Raw genomic sequence first — 19256 nt, forward strand, 5'->3', positions numbered from 1 at the left:
ACCTCCCGTGTGGAGCGTGGTTTCCCCTCATTTACAGAGGGCGTTCTGAGAAGGTCTGTGTCTTTTACTCATCTGGGCCTAACGTGATGTCCATCTGTCCACACACAGATGACGCGGAACGTAAACCAGCAGGCCCTGTGAGGGTGGTGGAGCAATCCTAACGTCACCCGAGGGGGCTGGGGTCTCCCTCCGAGGCAGCCCTTCCCGCATTTCCCTGTCCTCCTGGAGGCCAGTGCTGGAGTCACCAGATGAGATGCCTGTCATAAGCTTTCCCGGCGGAGCTTCCTCTGCTGTTTACCCTGCTCTGAGCCGACCCTGACTCGTGTAAACCCGGAATGAGCAAAAGACGAGTCAGGGGTGACGTTTCACTTGATAAAACGGCCATGCACTTTACAAAGCCGTTCATGGGATTTGTTGACACGGCTGTCCAGGGCACATCTGCCGTGGAGGCCCTGAGCTCGTAGAACCAGGAGGCCTCCATCAGAAGCAATCTCTCTGGGGGAAATCATCCCAGGTAGATGTGAGGAGGGCCCCGAGCCCCACCCAAACTGTGAAGATGGTCCAGGAAATGAAACCCCAGAGGGATCTCGCCCGTGAATAGTGGATCCAAAGTCCTCAATAAGACACAGACAAATTCAGTCCCACAAAATATTAGAGAATCTGCCCTGATTATGCAGGACTTATTGAAAGAATTCAGTGATGGCTTAATAGTAGAGAAATCTGTTAATACAATAATACACAGTATGAGCAGCTCAGCCCTAATGCCTTGTTAATAAGTGACAAAAGGCATGTGATGACATCCAGCACCACTTTCTGATTTTAAAGTAACCGCTAAAAATAGAACTAGAAAGACACTTTCTTATCACAGTAAAGAATCTGTGTCTCAATTCAACAGCCAGTGTCATTCCAAACGATGAGATTTTTAATGATTCCAATTCAAAAACTTCTATGCAAAAAACCCCAACAGTGCCCTTTATCATTGTCCAGATATTCTGGACGTAGCAATAAGACATGAAACAGAATTAAACGGGAAACAGGAAAGGATTGTAATTATTTGCAGACAATGTGATTTGAGACCTCAGAAACCCAAAAGAACCGAGTGAAAAAATAATTTAATATGAGAACTTGGTGAAGGTACTGGGCTGCACAGAACACAGGCATACACAAATCAATAGTTTTTATCTGTACCAGCAGCAGCTAGTTGGAGAACATAATGAAATAAACAGCCCCTAGTCACAATGGCAACGAAAAAAACCTCCGTGGGATTCCTAGGAATGCATTTACAAGGAAAAATTAGGGTCATTGTGAGGCAGTCTGTAAAGTTTTCCTGAGAGATACCAAAGAAAACAAGAAGAGTGAGATAAGCCGTGTTGGAATATTATAAAACCTGCAGGTTCTTCCAAAATTAATTTCTGGGTTCCGTGCACTCCCGTCCGCACCTTGGTGGCATGTTTTGAAGAGCGAGATAAAATCGTTCTAAGAGTTGACCTAGAAGAATGTGCAAAGGATGCCTTGCCTCCTAGATACGGAAGCTTGTTATAGAGACAGTGGTTTATTTATTTATTTTTTATTGACGTCTCGTTGATTTACAGTGTTGTGTTAGTTTCTGCTGTACAGCAAAGTGATTCAGTTATACGTATAGACTTTTCATATTCTTTTCCGTTATGGTTTATCACAGGATGTTGAGTATAGTTCCCCGTGCTCTACAGTAGGACCTTGTTGTTTGCCCATCCTATATGTACCAGTTTGCATCTGCTAATCCCAAACTCCCAATCCCCCCCTTTCCCTTGGCAACCACAGGTCTGTTCTCTATGTCTGCGAGGCTGTTCCTGTTTCATAAAAGTTCATTTGTGTCCTATTTTAGATTCCACATATAAGTGATATCATAGGGTATTTGTCTTTCTCTGATTTACTTCGCTTAGTAGGATAATCTCTACGTCCATCCGTGTTGCTGCAAATGGCATATTTCATTCTTTTTTATGGCCGAGTAATATTCCACTGTATATATGTACCACATCTTCTTTATCCATTCATCTGTTGATAGACATTTAGGTTGCTGCCATGACCTGGCTATTGTCAGCGGTGCTGCTATGAACATAGGGGTGCATGTGTCTTTTCAAATTAGAGTTTTCGTCTTTTCTGGATATATGCCCAGGAGTGGGATTGCTGGGTCATATGGTAATTCTATTTTTAGTTTTTTAAGGAATCTCCATACTGTTCTCCATAGTGGCTGCACCAACTTACATTCCCACCCGCAGCGTAGGAGGGCTCCCTGTTCTCCACACTCTCCAGCGTTGGTTATTTGTAGACCTTTTAACGACGGGCAGTCTGGCCGGTGCTGCTTTGGTGTGTCCGGGACAGGGCGTGGTCAGTGGAACAGAATAGTCCCCAGACAGAGGCCTCCTTAGAGGGTGACCATGGAACAAGTTATCACCCAAATGGGAATAATTTGCAAGTGAGAGGGGATCTGTTAATAATTACTCTGGAACAAGAGGCATTAATAGAGGGCATCCCCGGAAGACCACGACACGCGGTTGTTCTCCTTTACGGGTGATTGTGGATTGAGTATTCTCACGAATTCAGTCGGCATCCATTTCCTACTCTGTGCCTGGAAAGGCAGACAGGACCCGGGCCTGCTGGCCAAGGGCTTTCTGCCTGGGATCTGACGCTGGTGGGGAGAGACAGGGGGTCTGGTCTTTGCAGTGTGGGGTCGCGGTGGGGCCAGCACGGGCAGCTTTGGGATTACCGAGGGGAGTCCCCAGCTCCAACCTGGAGTCTGAACAGAGAACGCCTGGCAGGGGGTGGTTGGGGTGATGGGCGGGGTTAGGGTTCCAGGCGGAGGAAACGGCGTCTCAGAGAAAATGGAAGATGTGCAAGTTACTCTTTGCCGCGTAGGACAAGCGGAGTAACGGTGAGGGCCAGGCAGGCACCGTCGCCGGGCCTGGGTGGCCCGCTGGAGACGTGGGCTCATGGGGGGGGAACTGGGGAGCTGCGCGGGGTGGCAGGGGGGAGGAGGGGGACAGGCTTGACCAGCTGTGCCCTGTGGAAAGCACAGTCCCGCCGGGGTGCGGGCCGGAGCATCACGGGTCAAGTGCAGGGAGTGGATTCTTCAGCAGAAGATGTCAGGACGATTGGGTGCCTGTTCCAGGGGTTTGGGGGGCATCAATTTTTATCTTTCTTTACACCCGAGAAATACTTTCCAGGTGGATTGCAAGTTAAATGTAAGGATGCAGATAGAGGCAGACGTGTGGTCTCGGGACAGCTCGGCGTCCCCAAGCTGTGTGCGCGCGTGTGCGCGCGCGCGTGTGATTTGTACGTGATGACACACAAATTAACAGGAGTCTGTGGCCCAGGCCTGGCCGTGGTGCTGGCCTCGCCTCTGGAAGCTGCAGGAGAGGGTGTGAGCTGAGGCCACGCAGTGCACAGTTTCGTTCTTACAGCCTAGCCGGACCCGGCAAGGCTTGTTCATCCCGGGAACACGGGGGCCTGGAGGCAGCGGCCTCTGACAGGTTTCGTGGGGCGAATGCTTGGCATGTGAGGGGTGGGTGGTGGAGGGGAGCCTCCTGGAAGGACAGGGCCTCTTGGGACCTGACGGTACCAGCCGTGGACTCGGGGACAACGTACACTCTGAATGCCCGGCTGCGCGAGAGGGCCCTAGGCGTGGGAAGGCGTCGCTGGTGGTCAGAATCCCCGGTGTGATGGCGGCTCTCCCGTTTCCCACGTGGAAACACCCCGTTGCTGAGGGCACCGTGCCGAGCTGCCCCCTGAGCACAGGGCGCCGTAGGCACAGCCTGCAGCACGGCCAGCCTGGGCACCGCCGCCGTGTCCTGAGTACTCCGTTGCGGAGACTTCTCGGACTGACTTTGCTGGGTGTATTATTTCCCTTATTTATTAATTTAGCGTTTGCGGGCTAATTGCTCATTTATAATCTCCACTCCAAAACCGTGCCCCAAACCTTCAATACAATTAATCGTGGCCAGGAAGTATGCTTTGATTAAATAACCATAGCAACGGGACGTGCTGCAGGGCGCACGTGTGCAGAGGCCTGACCCCGTGAAGGAGGTGGGAAACGGCCACCGGGCCCTGTGAGTGTCTGGGGGGTGGAGGACAGAGACGGACCCGTGCCTCGGTCTCCCCTAAGGTCCCTTCCAGAGCCCTACGCCGCCGCCCTGCCCTCCTGCCAGGCTGGGATCAGAGCTCAGGGTGGGGACGGACCCGAGCTCGGAGTTGGTCAGAAAGGGCTCTTGGCTGTCAGCGTTCTACCGGGAGGAGCAGATCCAGCAAGTCTCTGCTTTCAGTCTCAGACCAGCCCTCCCTCAAAACAAGTGGAGAGGTTCGCAGACTAAAGATAGAACTTCCTAGCTGCAGGGGCTCTGAGGGTGTGATGGGGAACAGTGCCAGGCGTCCACAGCGCGGGGTGGACCCGTGTTCCTCGAGAGGGTCTCCCGTCATCCCTCCTCCCCGGAGGCCGGCCAGCCACCCTCACCCCCGTGTCCCTGCGAGCGACCGAGCAGGAAGCCACTGCAAAGTGATTTTTCTCTCCAGCGATGCTGTACATCATGTTTTTTAATTTAAAAAGATGCCCAGTGGAAGCACGGCAGACCATTAAATGTTTGGGTCCCTAATTAACTCCAGAGCAGCCTGGAGCCTCGGGCCTGGGGGGAGGAGGGATGCAGCGGATGGCATCTTCCCAGGAGACAGACCCCAGCCCCAGAGCCCTTCCTGCGCCCCCGCCCCCTCCCGGGGCCTTTTGAACAAGCAGATGCTGTGGTCCTCTGACCTCACTTTGGGAGAATCGTGTTTCTGGCCATGCAAATGCCTTTCCCTCTCTGAGCCTCTGTTTCCGCAGCCGGCTTGTTGGGTAACAAGACATGGGAGAAGCGGGTCAGCATACAGTAGGCGCTCAATACGTGGGGAATCCTGGAGGAAGTGAGAGGTCGTGACCTCTGTTTGCACACGTGCTCGTCACAGCCTCTGGATGGGCAGGGTGAGGGCCCTGAGGCCCAGTGGGGCCCCGTCCTTTGACCTTTGCCGACACCGTCCGCATCCTTGCGGGGTGGGGGGCCGGGGTGCAGGGGTTGGTCCCGCCACCTCATGTCCTCCCAGAGGACAAGGCCGGGGCCAGCTGAGGTCAGGGGTTTGCCAGACCCGACCCCGTGGCCAAGTCCTGAGGGTCCAGCCCCGCTGAGTCAGCACTGCTGGACCACCTGCCATGCGAGCCCGTGCCAACCTCCTTGGACACACAGGGCGGGAGTGGGCAGTGGGGCAGGTTCTAGGTGGGTGCTGAGCCCAGGACGGCCCCCATGGGGCCCCCGTATACCCCCCAGAGTGGGCGGCTTGCTGAAGTAAAACCCACAGAGAGCGTCCAGCGGCCTGCTGCCCCCCCCGCCCAACTGCCTAGAATGCCTCCCCCATCCACGAGGCCAGGGGCGCAGCTGCAGCAGGCTACAAGGGTCTACAGAGCACCCCTGTACCGGGCAACGCACCGGAGGCCTCCCTGATCTGGCCATGGCAGCCTCACTGTAACCCTTGGGGGACCTACCATTTGACAGGGGAGGAAACGGGCTCAGAGAGGGTGAGTGACTGGCCCAAGGCCACAGAGCCAGAGCACGGCTGAGCCAGCATTCTCGTCCTGGCCCAGGAACCTGAAGCCCGAGATGGTTCTGTGCCTCTTTCAGGTGGGCGGCCGCTCCCACACTTGGTCTGGCTGGTGGGGTCATCCGCCTGCCTCGTGGCCTGGCCTGCCTGAGGTGCCCGTCATGACCCGTGGGCTCTGCAGTGGAGCCAGGCTATAGGGTCAGACAAACGTTAGCAGTGAACACAACGTGTTGGCAAAACGTTGGAGCGGCAGAAAGTTATCCATCTATAACTTTCCACCAATCTCCTTGCCTCCCCCGAGCCCCTGGCCCTCGGCCTGAGCGTCCGTGTGGAGGTGGAAAGTCCTGTCCATCAGCAAAATCCTCAGAGCACCCCGGCCTCTTGTCTGGGCTTGGCGATCGGGGAGAGGAACAGTCTTTTTAGACGGATGTGCTCCTTTCCCACATGGCCGTGGTGATTATGCAAATCTGGTCGTAAGGAGTTTAAAAGCCTGGAACCACCATATTTCTTCATTTCGTTATCGGCGACCCGGGCTCTGGAGTTGATGCGACAGAACGATCTCGGTGCCAGCCTCACACATGCTGACCCCGTCGTACGTCCTCGGTGACAGAGGTGGCTGTTGAGACAGCGGCCGAGTGGCCCCGGTGGGCTTCCCACCTGACTGGTCTTGGGACCTCGCAGGTCCCTTCACTCGCGGGGCCTCAGGCTTCTCACCTGGGCCCGGAGGGCAAGGTGGGTGTCCCTGTCCCCTCACCTTGTGGGACTGCCGTGAGGGTGAGGATGTGATGGCTCTGAAAGTGACTGTGCTCGGGGCTCCGTCCACCTGGGCGAGGGGCGCAGGGGGCACAGAGCCCCTGGGCATGCGTGCAGGGGGGTGTTGGCAGAGGGAGGACGTCGGACACACATTGCTGGTCCTATCGGGCGTGTTGGGATTTGCAGACCAGGGGCAACCCAGGCAGCCCGAGGCCCTCCAGAGGGTAGTGACAGCTCCCGCTGGCCCGACAAAATGCAAAGGAAGGTGATTTGTGAGAAAGCAGCGGCCCTCGGGAAGGACGCACTTCTACCCTGTTTTTGCAGATGAGAAAACGGAGCAGACGTTCCCTGCTGAGCTGCTCCCATGTGCCAGGCGCTGGTCCGGGCCTGGGATATCACAGCAGAGAACAGGACACGGCTCCTGCTCTGGGGTTTACATCCCAGCGGGGAGAGGATCTTTACTCCAGAAGTGAATAATAAAGTAAACAAGGGAAACATCGGGGAGATGAGTGCTGGGCAGAGCTGGGAACTGGGTGACGGGGCCGGGAGCACGAGTTCAGATGGGGAGGCCGCCGGCTCTGGGATTCGGGGGAGAGGAAGGGGCCTCTTCTGATCGGACAGCCGGAGGAAGAGCTCTCCAGGCGGGAACAGGGGTGCTGCGGCCCGGTGGCTGGAGGGAAGGGGGTGGGGGCAGGGAGGTGGGTTGAGAACGGGCAGCGGCGGCGGGTGGGGCAGGACCCTGGGTTTTGCTCCCCATGTGGGAGGAAAGGATGGCTGTCATCAGGGCTGTGGGCGGGACAGTGGGATCCCGTGAGGGCTCTCCAGGTCCCTCTGGCTGTGCGGGGGAGTGGATCGTGGGTGCCACAAGGTTGGAGCGATGGCCTTTGTCCCACGAGGGATGGGGACAACTTGGCCCGGGGTGGCCACAGCGTGCGTGGCGGGAGGCGAAGGTCCCGGTTTGGAGGTGGAGCGGACACTGTTGCTGCGGGACTGGGTTTGGGGTGGGGGGAGAGGGGACTCGAGGACGACCCGCCGGCTTGTGGTTTGGGGAACGTGGTGGAGGAGGCTTGCGCACTTCGAGGGGGAAGCGGCTGCGTCTGTGAGCCTGGGGTCCAGGGCGTCAAGGTTGGCGAGGTGGGCGGGCGGGGTGGGGCAGGCGCGTGGAGAGAGCACTGAAGCCAAGGGAGGGGTGACAGCACCGCGGGGAAGGGAGGGCAGAGCCTGGCCACAGGCACAGTGAGTGAGAGGTCAGGGCGAGGGAGGGGGCCGGCAGAGGGGCCAGCAGCTAGCGGAGGAGCCCAGGGCGGGAGAGCGTGGCGGCTCAGGGACCCAGAGCAGGAAGTGCTCCAGGAAGGGGTGGCCGGTTACCTGGGCCAGGGGCCGCCCAGAGGCTGCAAAAGGGACAAAGAGGAGTGGAGCGGGCAGGACAGAGGTCACTAGTGCTCCCTCTGGAGCACTAGTGACCTCGATGGGAGGCGGCTCGGGCTGTGGGGGATGCATGCTGCCCTGGAGGGGCGGGGGTGGGGGTGGAACCGCGGCATCGTGGGGGGGGAAGGGAGAGGGGCGTGGCCGGAGGGTGCTCAGGTCAAGCTGCTGTCTTTATGGAAGGTTCTAGACCTGTGTGTTCAATACCACTTGCCCCACTGCTTGTGCCCAGTAGCCGCCCTGTTGGACAGCACACACATAGACCATCTGTACTATCGCGGAGTCCGCGGGTGGGGACGGGAGCCGGGGGGACGATGCAGGAGCGGGGAGCACACGTCGGCTGTACCTAGGGCCCCCTGAAGGCGGCCTCCACCCCTGCATCTCTCTGAAGTATGGGGCCCGGGGACCAGCGAGGGCAGGAGGAGGGACCAGGGCCCTGCGGCTCCACCTGTACTGGGACCGTGAGTCTGGGGTGCTGGCAGGTTGGGGGACAGGTCTCTGCGCCCTGCCCCCAGCGCACGTGCTCTGCAGCCGTCCTGGAAACAGCTGTGCGGCCAGAGGCTTGCTGTGCGCGGCGGCGGGGGCAGGGGTGTGGGAGCGAACCAGGGATGGACGGGGCGGGAGCGTGATGCGTGCCTGAGCACGAGAGGAGGAGCGGGCCCCGTGGTCTGTTCAGAACCTTTCTCAGTGACTCGGCCAGTTCCCTGGGCAGCCGCTTCCCGAGGACCCCAGTCCTCACGGGGCTCTCAGATGCCGGGGGCGGTATCCTGGCCCCCCACCGGGGCGTTCCTGCTGACGCAGCGCATGGTGGCTTGAGGGGCCTCCTCCACAGGAGGACGGGCTGGCTCACTGTGTGACCTTCGGGGAGGCCCTCTGGGCCTCAGTTTCCCTTGTGTGAGGTGTGCAACAGAACTCTGGGGTCCCTGCCAGGCTGAGGTGAGGGGCGGAGGCTACGCTGGCTGGGGAACGGGCTCCAGGGCCAGGTCTGATGCGCAGAGTTGAGGGCGGGCCGGCCCAACAGGAGCCCCGGGACCCGTCCCTGCCCTCCTCCGTCCTTCATCGTGAGGGCCGGCCCGATGGAGGAGGCCCCCGGATGGGGCGTGGGGAGAGGCAAGGCTGGGCTCCAGAGGCACCTGCCGCTCACAGGTGCCAGCCCTGAGCGCAGTTCCTAGACTGTCACGCCGGGAGGAGGCCCGCAGTGCCGGCAGGGCGGGCCGTGGGGAGGGGGCGCAGCAGGCCTGGCTGGGCCGCAGGGGCCCGCACACCCTCGAGCGCTCGGGCGGAGCCGCGTCCGTCTGAAGGCACACGGGTCCACGCACACGGGCTGACGTAGGTCCCAGCAAGTGTGGAACATACCTCCGCCCTGTGCGTGCGAGCACACGTGCACGTGGCTCTCCAGCCACCTGGTGCCCAGGTGCCCTGGGCGTGGGGCAGCGAGAGGCTGGGCCAGCCCTGGGGCCCGTCTTCCCCAACCACGCCTGCCTGTGGTAAGGGTTCTTTAGGCCCTGTGATCCTCCTTAACTTGACTTTGAGTTATTTTGAGCAAGAGATTAAAGGCGATTATGATCAGCCTTGCCCAGGCGCCGCGCTGCCCTGACGGGCTCACTGCTCCGTCCGTGTCCATCCGGAGGCCGGAGCCAGACTCTGATTGGCGCCTTGCCCCGCCAGCCATCCCCACCTCCAAACACCGCCTGGACGCACTTGCAGCCTGCCCGGCCGCCCGCTCTTGGCCTCTGGGGCGCCCGGGGGACCTAAGCCCCAGCACCTGGACGGATGGGGCAGGGGACCGGTGGGGAGGAAAGGGCCTGCACAGGCCAACAGGCGCTGGGAGGTGTGATGGCGATGAACTCCAAGTACGCCCCTTGGGATTGTAGATCTCACGTCACAAGATGGACCACGCAGGGACACCAGCATCCCCTGCAAGGCTTCCTCCTGAGGCGAGGGAGACCCAGGCAAACCGCAGGCTGCTCCCTCCTCCAGCCATTTCCCTTTGGGCCCAGAGAGGCCCTGTGCTCTGCTGGGTGTCACACAGCGACTCTGGGCCGAGCCCCGGTTGGGCTCTGCTGTGGCCCCACAGGAACTCTCCCAGCCCCTTCTGAGCTCTCCCCTCCCTTTAACTAACTCGGAAAGACTCTGCCCCAGGAGCCAGATCAAAGCTGTTCTTCGTGAAGTTTCCAAAGGGGGGAAAATCCATTTCACATCATTATTTTTTTCTCCTAATTTAAACCACCTCAGTGCAGGCTAGTGGCAAACGTCAATATCAGTGACATACACTCAGCTGGCTGCCCGCCAGGCCACAGGGCAGCCACAGAGGCCGCTGCAACTCCAAAGAGTAACCGGCAAACACACGCCCTCGTCTGTCCCGCGGGAGAAATACGAGGGGCAGAGGGTGAGTCCCGCGCTGGCCGGGGCTGGGGAGGGGGGGCGCGTCCAGGCGCAGCGGGAGCCCGCGGCGCGGGAGCCCCACAGGCACCGGCTTCATCCCGGACGGCTGCCCTGTACTGTGACCGTCGCAGCCTCGGCACGCGTGCCGGCACGGGGGTGGGGAGGCCTGCCCTGGAGACGCGCGGGGTCTGGTGGGGGCAGAGATCAGAGATGGGAGGGGTCAGGGCTGCCCAGGTGTGCTCATCGGAGCCTGGCGAAGAGGGGGCGGCACCGTCCTTCCAGGCCTTTCCGCCAGGGCCCACCGACGTGGGGCGGTGACAGGCCATGGGTCCCCGGAGCCAGATGGAAAGCTACAGACAGCGTCCAGCCGGCTCATTCGGGGAAGCGGAGGCCCAGAAGGGGCACGAGGTACCCGGGTCACACTGCCCGAGAACGCGGACCCAGGACCCCGCCGTCCTGGCTCCTCGCTTGAGAGGGGTCTGGAAGGCTCCTGCGCAGCCAGCCGAGGACCCTTGGGAGGGGCTGAGTGCCCTCCTAGGCGGCCGCAGTGCCACCCCAGGCCTTCAGGGGGCAGCGCAGAGCATCTGTCACACGGCCCCTCCCCCACCATCGCCGGTCAGCCAAGCACCTTAGCCTTGTCCCTGGGCCTCGGTTTGCTCATCTGACACATGGGGTCACTGGTGAGGGGGCGGACGTGGGGCTCGGGCTCAGCCCATGCTTCCCGCTTCAGGGCACAGAGGTCAGCCTGCGGTCCGGCACCGAGCCCCCTTGCGTTTCCTCCCTCACTGCCCGGGGCAGCTCGGCGGGACTGGGCCCAGGGCCGCACTTGACCGCCCTCTCCCCTCTTGTCTTGCAGCAGGACCGGCTGGAGCTGGAGGACGCCCGGGCCGATGGGGAAGGAGGCCCCGGTTCCGGCAGGACGCCGGCGGATGGCGAGAGGCGGCTGGCCGTGAGGGAGGCGCTCCCCCCGCCCCCAGCACTCGGGCCGCCCGGCCATGCGGCTCGGCCCGGTGCGCCCCTGAGAGCGCGGGCGCCCTCCCCTCCCGCCACCCCGTGCCCCCGGGCAGGCCGAGCGGGCGCTCCCGCAGGGCTGGTCCCGATGGCCGGGTGCCGGCAGGCTGCGCCGTGGGCCTGGGCGTGCGTGGCGGCGGCCGCCCTGCTGCTCGCGGGCGGGCTGGTGCGCGGCGACTGCTGGCTGATCGAGGGCGACAAGGGCTTCGTGTGGCTGGCCATCTGCAGCCAGAACCAGCCGCCCTACGAGGCCATCCCGCAGCAGATAAACAGCACCGTCGTGGACCTGCGGCTGAACGAGAACCGCATCCGCAGCGTGCAGTACGCCGCGCTGAGCCGCTTCGGCAACCTCACGTACCTCAACCTCACCAAGAACGAGATCGGCTACATCGAGGACGGCGCCTTCTCGGGCCAGTTCAACCTGCAGGTGCTGCAGCTGGGCTACAACCGGCTGCGCAACCTGACGGAGGGCGTGCTGCGCGGCCTGAGCAAGCTGGAGTACCTGTACCTGCAGGCCAACCTCATCGAGGTGGTGGCGCCCGGCGCCTTCTGGGAGTGCCCCAACATCGTCAACGTCGACCTGTCCATGAACCGCATCCAGCGGCTGCACAGCGCCACCTTCGCGGGCCTGGCCAAGCTGTCCGTGTGCGAGCTCTACAGCAACCCCTTCTACTGCTCCTGCGAGCTGCTGGGCTTCCTGCGCTGGCTGGCGGCCTTCACCAACGCCACGCAGACCTACGACCGCGTGCAGTGCGAGTCGCCGCCGCTCTACTCGGGCTACTCGCTCCTGGGCCAGGGCCGCCACGGCCAGCGCAGCGTCCTCAGCAAGCTGCAGTCCGTGTGCACCGACGCCTCCTACGCGGCCGAGACCCGCCCGGCGCCCGGCCGCTCGCCGCCGCCGCCGCCCCCCCCCCGCGCCGCCCGCGGAGCCCAGCGAGGGCCCCTGCGCCGAGGATGAGTGCTTCTCCGGCGACGGCACCACGCCGCTGGTGGCCCTGCCCACGCTGGCCCCGCAGGCCGAGGCCCGCCCGCTCATGAAGGTCACGCAGCTGACGCAGAACTCGGCCACCATCACGGTCCAGCTGCCCAGCCCGTTCAACCGCATGTACACGCTGGAGCACTTCAACAACAGCAGGTCGTCCACCGTGTCCAGGCTGACCCGGGCCCAGGAGGAGATCCGCCTGACCAACCTCTACGCGCTCACCAACTACACCTACTGCGTGGTCTCCACCAGCTCGGGGCTGCATCACAACCACACCTGCCTCACCATCTGCCTGCCCAAGCCGCCCAGCCCGCCGGGCCCCGTGCCCGGCTCCTCCACGGCCACGCGCTACATCGTGACCGTCCTGGGCTGCCTCTTCGGCATGGTGCTGGTGCTCGGCGCCGTCTACTACTGCCTGCGGCGGCGGCGGCGCCGGGAGGAGCAGCAGCAGAAGGCCGCCGCGGCGGCCGCGGCCGGCAGCCTCCAGAAGACGGTCATCGAGCTCAAGTACGGGCCCGAGATGGAGGCGCCCGGCCTGGCCCCGCTGTCCCAGGGCCCGCTGCTGGGCCCCGAGGCCGTGACCCGCGTGCCGTACCTGCCGGCGGCCGCCGGCGAGCTGGAGCAGTACAAGCTGGCGGAGGGCGGCGAGACGCCCAAGGCCAGCAAGGGCAGCTACCTGGAGGTGCGTTCAGGGGGGCAGGCGGAGCGCAGGGACGGGGGGCCGGGCCCCGACAGCCGCAGCTCGGTGGCCGAGATCTCCACCATCGCCAAGGAGGTGGACAAGGTCAACCAGATCATCAACAACTGCATCGACGCCCTCAAGTCCGAGTCCACCTCCTTCCAGGGCGGCAAGGCGGGGGCCGCGGCCGAGCCGCAGCTGGTGCTGCTGTCCGAGCCGCTGGCCGGCAAGCACGGCTTCCTGGCGCCCGCCTACAAGGACGCCTTCAGCCACAGCCTGCAGCGGCATCACAGCGCGGAGGCCGCCCCCGGGGCCCCGCGCGCCAGCACCTCGTCCAGCGGCTCCGCGCGCAGCCCGCGGCCCTACCGCGCTGAGGCCGCCGGGGCGCATAAGGCCGCGGCCGCCGAGGCCAAGTACATCGAGAAGAGCTCGCCCGCGGCCGACGCCATCCTCACTGTGACCCCCGCGGCCGCCGTGCTGCGGGCCGAGGCTGAGAAGAGCCGCCAGTACGGTGAGCACCGGCACTCGTACCCCGGCTCCCACCCCGCCGAGACGCCCCTGCCCCACGAGGGCCCCGGCGGCCGCAAGGCGTCCATCCTGGAGCCGCTGACCCGGCCGCGGCCCCGCGACCTGGCCTACTCGCAGCTGTCCCCGCAGTACCATAACCTGAGCTACTCCTCCAGCCCCGAATACACCTGCAGGGCCTCCCAGAGCATCTGGGAGCGCTTCAGACTGAGCCGCCGGCGGCACAAGGACAACGGGGAGTTCGTGGCAGCCGGCCACGCCCTGCGCAAGAAGGTCCAGTTCGCCCAAGATGAGGACCTGCACGACATCCTGGACTACTGGAAGGGCGTGTCCGCACAGCACAAGTCCTGAGCCCCCCCCCCCCCCCCCCCCGCCAGGCGCCTGCGCCCTCCCCGAAACTCGTGATGCCCACTGGACCAAAAAGGACACAAGAGCCACTGCAGCTGTTTGTAACCCAGAGACCCACGGGACACACCCACACACACACGCTAGCAGCTGTTAAAGCCCTGGGCTTTGCAGAGGAAGTGGGGAGGGGGCACTGACAGTATGAACGGGAGGTGAACCGTGGCCGAGCACGTGTACCTGCCCTGAGTCATTCTCACCGGTGTGAGCGGGCCCGTACACACACACATGCACACCACCATACAGACACACCACACACACCACCACCACCACCACCACCACCCACACACACCACACAGACACACACACCCCACACACAGACACACACACAAGGGACTTCGAAAAACTGTGTCTTAGGGATGGGGGGTGGGGGTTTTTTTTTCATTATCTATTCTCTCTTTTGATTCTTCTCTGCTTTCTTTCTTTCCCTCTCTTCTCTCGTTATTTTCTTTTTTAAAAAAATATATTAAAAGTAAAGTTCTCTTAAAAAGATAAAACACTAGACCTGGGGGGCGTGGCCAGCGTGGCCACCTGGCTCCTCGCATGATCTCCGTCCGTGGTTTTTTGTGGACTGTTTAGTCCGTCTCTTCATTGCCACCTCCGGAGGCCACCAAAGAGGGGCAGAGCGAAGGCAGGCGGCCGAGTGGCCTCCAGGAAGGTCCCGGAGCCCTGCGGGACTCGAGGAGGGGGGCTGTGCCTGGGGACGGCTCGGGGGTGGCCAGGGGCTGTGTGTGCTCCTGTCGTCCTGTTGTATAGAAAAATATTTCTATATTTGCAATGTTTGCTGTAAAACGAGAAAGAAAAAAAAGACTATGTCTGTCCACTAAAAAAAAAATTCTGCAAAGGAAAAAAATCCCAATGCTTGTTTGTAGTGGGTTTCTACTGTGGGATTTAGGGAAGGATTTGGGGTTTTAGATGTCTGGTTTAGGGGTGGTGCTGGGGTCACAGGCCCTGGGAGTGACGCAGCCAGCCCTGGGTGGGGAACTCCAGCTTCGGTGTGGAAGGGCAGGGGAGGGAGGTGGGCACCGGGGGGTGAGTGAGTGTGTCCGACGGTGCGTGTGACTGGTGTCTGCGCACACACCCGGGAAGCTGACGGGTGTGTACGGATGGTGGGGTTTGCGTGTGAGTGGGGCGAGCTCGAGCGGGTTGGGGGGGCCCCTCCCGTGGCTGGAGCCCCCCCTACGGGGAAAGTTCCCTCAGATCCCGACGCCGCAGGCCCTCACGGGCCTCGCGCCCATCCCCCTGCCACCCTGGTGGGGCCCCGAACTCGGAGGGAGGGGTTTGAGCGCAGGTATGAACAGCGCCAGGTTGTTCAGAATCTCCCGAGGAGCCCGGACCGCGACCCCGAGCTCACGGAGGGTCCCCCTCAGTGGCTCCGTCCAGAGCAGTGCCGCCACAGGGGCCCTCCCTCAGGAGCCAGAGCAAGGCTTTCAGGGTGAGAAGCCATTTCTGGGCCTTGGGGCCACCTGTCAGCACAGTGGAGGACCTGCACCCACCCCAGTCCTGCGTCCTGCAGAAGCACCTTCTCCAAGGCGGGCCCTGCAGGGAACAGGTGACCCGCCACTGACCCTCCCGCTGGACGCGTCAGATCTTCATCCGAGCTCTCTACCTCGCAGGGGCAGGGGCTCTCCTCTCCTTCCTACCCCCCCCCACCCCAGTCCAGGGCAAACCCACGCCCAGTCTGTCTCTGACAAGGACCTGGTCAGGCACGAGTGGGAGCTGGGACTGAGCTCGGAAGCAATGGGGAGCCGGAGAGCAGCCAGACCCGGAGCAGAGGATGGAAGCGGGGTTCAGGCGTGGGGGACAGGGCTGGAAGCGGCGGGTCAGCAGCCCTCCTTGCACACCCCCGCTGACAGACTGCTCCCCCCTCCCCTCCATGGCGATCTCACTTTAGGCACCTTAGAGCCTGTGCAGGAGCTGGGGCTGGGACACGGCGGGTCTGTCTCTTGCGGGCTGGCCGCCGTCCTGGCCTCTGCACCCAGGTGACCCCGTCAAGGTCCTGCATGTGGGGCCCCTGCACGGCCCCCCTCGACTGAGCCCCTCCAGAGTGGGCCACTTCTGAGGACGCTGCCCCCCGACCCGACAGGCCCCAGGCTCCCCCGGCTCCGGCCATGGGGGTGACAGTGCAGGGGCACCGTTACATGTGAGGGGGCTGGAGACCACGAGGCCGTGCCCAGGGCAGCGCGGGCAGGCAGAGGAGGCAGACCCCGGGGCTGGAGGCTGGGTGGAGGCCCAGAGAGGGGCCTGCCTCGCCCAAGGTCATGCAGTAAGTGGTGACAGTCCTGGCCGTGGGACAAAAGTGGGGTCAGGCCTCAGCTGCTGTTCCCTGTCGCTGAGGAGATAGCACTGGCTATAGGGAACCAGAGAACGACGGCCACAGGCCGGAGGCGCCAGCTGGCCAGGCATCGGGGAGGACACGTCACTACCGAGGGCCCTGCCCCGAGCAGGGGTCCCAGGGACACCCCGGGTTGGACAGACGTGGCTCTCACTGCTGGATGCTGGGCCAGTCCCAGGGCACAGACCTGTATGTCGCCGTGCCCCTGCTCGAAGGTGGTCACAGTGGAGTGGGCAACAGTAGACACACAGGACGTACACGCTTCTGATCCCCTACTGCGTGCGGGGCTCTGTGCCAAGCCCTACTGAAGCCCAGGGAGGGGTCGACGCTGCCCCGACTCTGGAGAGGCTCACAGGCCAGAAGGGCACTGGAAGCAGAGGCAGGTGACGCAGCTCTGGGAGGCGCAGGGCCCAGGAGGCCCAGAGAAGGATGGGAACCCCTGCCTGGGAAGAGCCTGGAAGGCTTCCTAGAAAGGGTGTTTGGTCTGGAAAAAGGAAGCCACGGTGAGGATGGTGGGTGGACACTACAAAGTGGAGAGAGGTCAGCAGCCTTGTGGGCTCAGAAGTGAGCTCCGAGCCCAGAATGAAGGTCTGCCAGAGCGAGTCACACCGTGGGCTGGGACCAGGGCCCGGCTTCCCCACGGGCAGCTCTTGTAGGTCTGTGAGATGTGGAAGCCGAAAGCATGGGCCCAAAGCAGGCTCTGCCGCCTGTGACCGCGCGACCCCAGAAGGCCGCTGACCTCTCTGCAGCTCAGTGGGGATGCTGCACCTGCCCCCCTGTACTGCACTGGGTCCCCGAATGGCACGTGGGGTTGTATCTGTCACCTCTGTCGGTCCGACGGTGCCGTGTAACAACCACCATACACACGTTATTGCTCACGTGACCAGGGCAGCTCTGCTGATCTTGGTCGCCCATCCATGCATCTGGGGGGTGCTGGGAGGACTGGGGCCCTCGTCCTCCACACACCGGCCCAGGTGATGGCCAAGAGAGCAAGCCCCCCATGGTCAGAGTGAGTCACATGGCTGAGCTCAAAGTCAAGGCGCAGACAGGCCACTCCCTCCACAGGGGCAAAGGGCGGGGACACAGGGTGGGGAGAAGAATCAGGACCATCTGAGAACAGAGGCCAAAAGCGTGGCCGAGCCTCACGCGTCCTCCCTCTAGAGGGGACCACAGAGCACAAACAGCAGAAAACCCAAGATGTGGTCCTGAGGTTTCATTCATGCATTCATTCAACACACAGTTACAGAGCACCTGCTGTGTACCAGACATCCTGGAGACATCAACAAACCTCTCCCCCCGTCCGAGAGTCACAGTCCCGACAGGAAAGAGGTGGTGCTCCAAACAGGGTTATTCAAGGGGGTTTGCCTAAAAGGACCATTTCCAGAGAGAGGGTGTAGGGGACCCCGGGGGTCAGCAGCAGCCCAGCTGGTAGTGCATCTCGGCCCCCTGGGACGAGGGGAGATGCTGGGAGGAGCAGCTGTGCAGAGAGCCCGCCAGGGCCCTGAGGAGGGGCCTCCAGTGGGGGGCCGCCAGCCCGAGGCGACCCCACAGAGGGAGCTGGGGACGCGGGCCCAACCCCTGTCCCCCCTGCCGTCTCCTGCGGGGCTCCCCCTGGGCTGAACGGCCAGAAAACCAGGTTGCAGAGAGGCCAGTGCTGAACTCCATACACGTCAGAACAGAGGGAGAGAGGGGGTGAAAAGGGGGCAGGAAAGGCATGGAGGGGCCAGTGGGGGAGGCCTGGCCTGAGGGCTGCTGGAAGACGCAGCCACTGACCTGATGATCCACCGCGCACTGACCAAGCGCCGGGGAGCAGAGGCAGGGCTGGGACATCCCTGTGGAGCAGGAAGCTCCTGGGGGAGGCCAGTGCTCAAGGTCTTGACGGGCAAGTAGGAGTGGGCACGTTGGGTGAGGGGGGAGCAGGTCCGGGGCTTCCTTCCTGAGGGACCCGCAGGGACCACTCTAGCCCCCACCCGAGGGGCAGGTAGGCGCCCCTGGCGGTCAGAGCTGGGGCCGTGGCGGGGCTGCAGGCCCAGGGGGTCGGTTGAGTCAGGCTCGGGTGCCCGCCTTGCAAGCGTAAAGGAATTAGAGCTGGGCGGTGGGCCGTGGGGGCACGGATGGAGTTTTATAGAATAGTAACTTTCCCTTATCTCAAAAGCAACACTTTTACAACATAAACTTTAGAAAACAGCTAAACATAAAGAAGAAAAGAGAGGTCACTCGATCTCACCACCCCGAGATAATCACGGTATCTGTACTTCCAGCCCTCTCTCTATATAAGTGCAGCAGGCTGGACACTTACATGCAATAACCAGGTGTGCAGAGAAGCATCTCTCCTTCCTGTAACAGCGGATCTTACTGTGGAGCCGCTGTGCGACGCAGGGGCGGCGGGTACGGTGCCAAGAGGCGGGAGACACGACAGTTTGTCTGTAGGATCCAGCGGGGAAAAAGCACTGATGATGCGCTGGAGACAGGAAGTGACCAGAACATGTCCGAATAAGAAGGGGTGAGGTTCACGGGTCAGAATGGCCACTGTTAAAAAGTCCATAAATAACACACGGTGAGGATGGGGTGGAGAACAGGGAACCCCCTCCCGCACTGTGGGCGAGAAGGTAAATCTGCCGCCACTATGGAGAACAGTATGGAGGTTCCTCAGAAAACTAAAAATAGAGCTACCGTATGATCCTGCAATCCCGCTCCTGGGCATGTATCCAGACAAAACTCTAATTCAAAAAGACACATGCACCCCTGTGTTCACTGCAGCCCTATTCACAACAGCCAAGACACGGAAACAACCTAAATGTCCATCGACAGATGAATGAATGGATAAAGAAGATGAGGGCCATATAGACAATGGAATATTCCTCAGCTGCCTTTGGCAGCCACATGGATGGACCTAGAGATTATCATACTAAGCAAGTAAGTCAGAAACAGAAAGACAAATATCATATGATTTCACTTATATGTGGAATCTAAAATATGACACAAACAAACTTATCTACAGAACAGAAACAGGCTCACAGACACAGAGAACCGATTTGCGGTTGCCAAGGGGGAAGGGAGGTGGGGGAGGGAGGGACTGGGAGTTTGGGATGAGCAGATGCAAACTATTAGATATAGAATGAATAAACAAGGTCCTACTGTAGAGCACAGGGAACTATATT

The 19256-nt window shown here is 61.5% G+C and overlaps 1 protein-coding gene across 1 annotated transcript in view; it reads left to right on the plus strand.

Annotated features, from left to right (window-relative positions):
* ELFN1 (extracellular leucine rich repeat and fibronectin type III domain containing 1) overlaps window positions 1-14596 on the plus strand; it is a 34303-nt gene extending 19707 nt beyond the window's left edge. The window contains 2 exon segments of the mRNA XM_019947340.3: window positions 11018-12069; window positions 12071-14596. Of these exon segments, the coding sequence (XP_019802899.2) occupies window positions 11261-12069; window positions 12071-13709 (2448 nt within the window). The 5' untranslated portion in view covers window positions 11018-11260 and the 3' untranslated portion in view covers window positions 13710-14596.
* Window positions 14597-19256: the final 4660 nt, after the last annotated feature.

Source organism: Tursiops truncatus, chromosome 15, assembly GCF_011762595.2.
Source record: "Tursiops truncatus isolate mTurTru1 chromosome 15, mTurTru1.mat.Y, whole genome shotgun sequence".
Classification (NCBI taxonomy): domain Eukaryota; kingdom Metazoa; phylum Chordata; class Mammalia; order Artiodactyla; family Delphinidae; genus Tursiops; species Tursiops truncatus.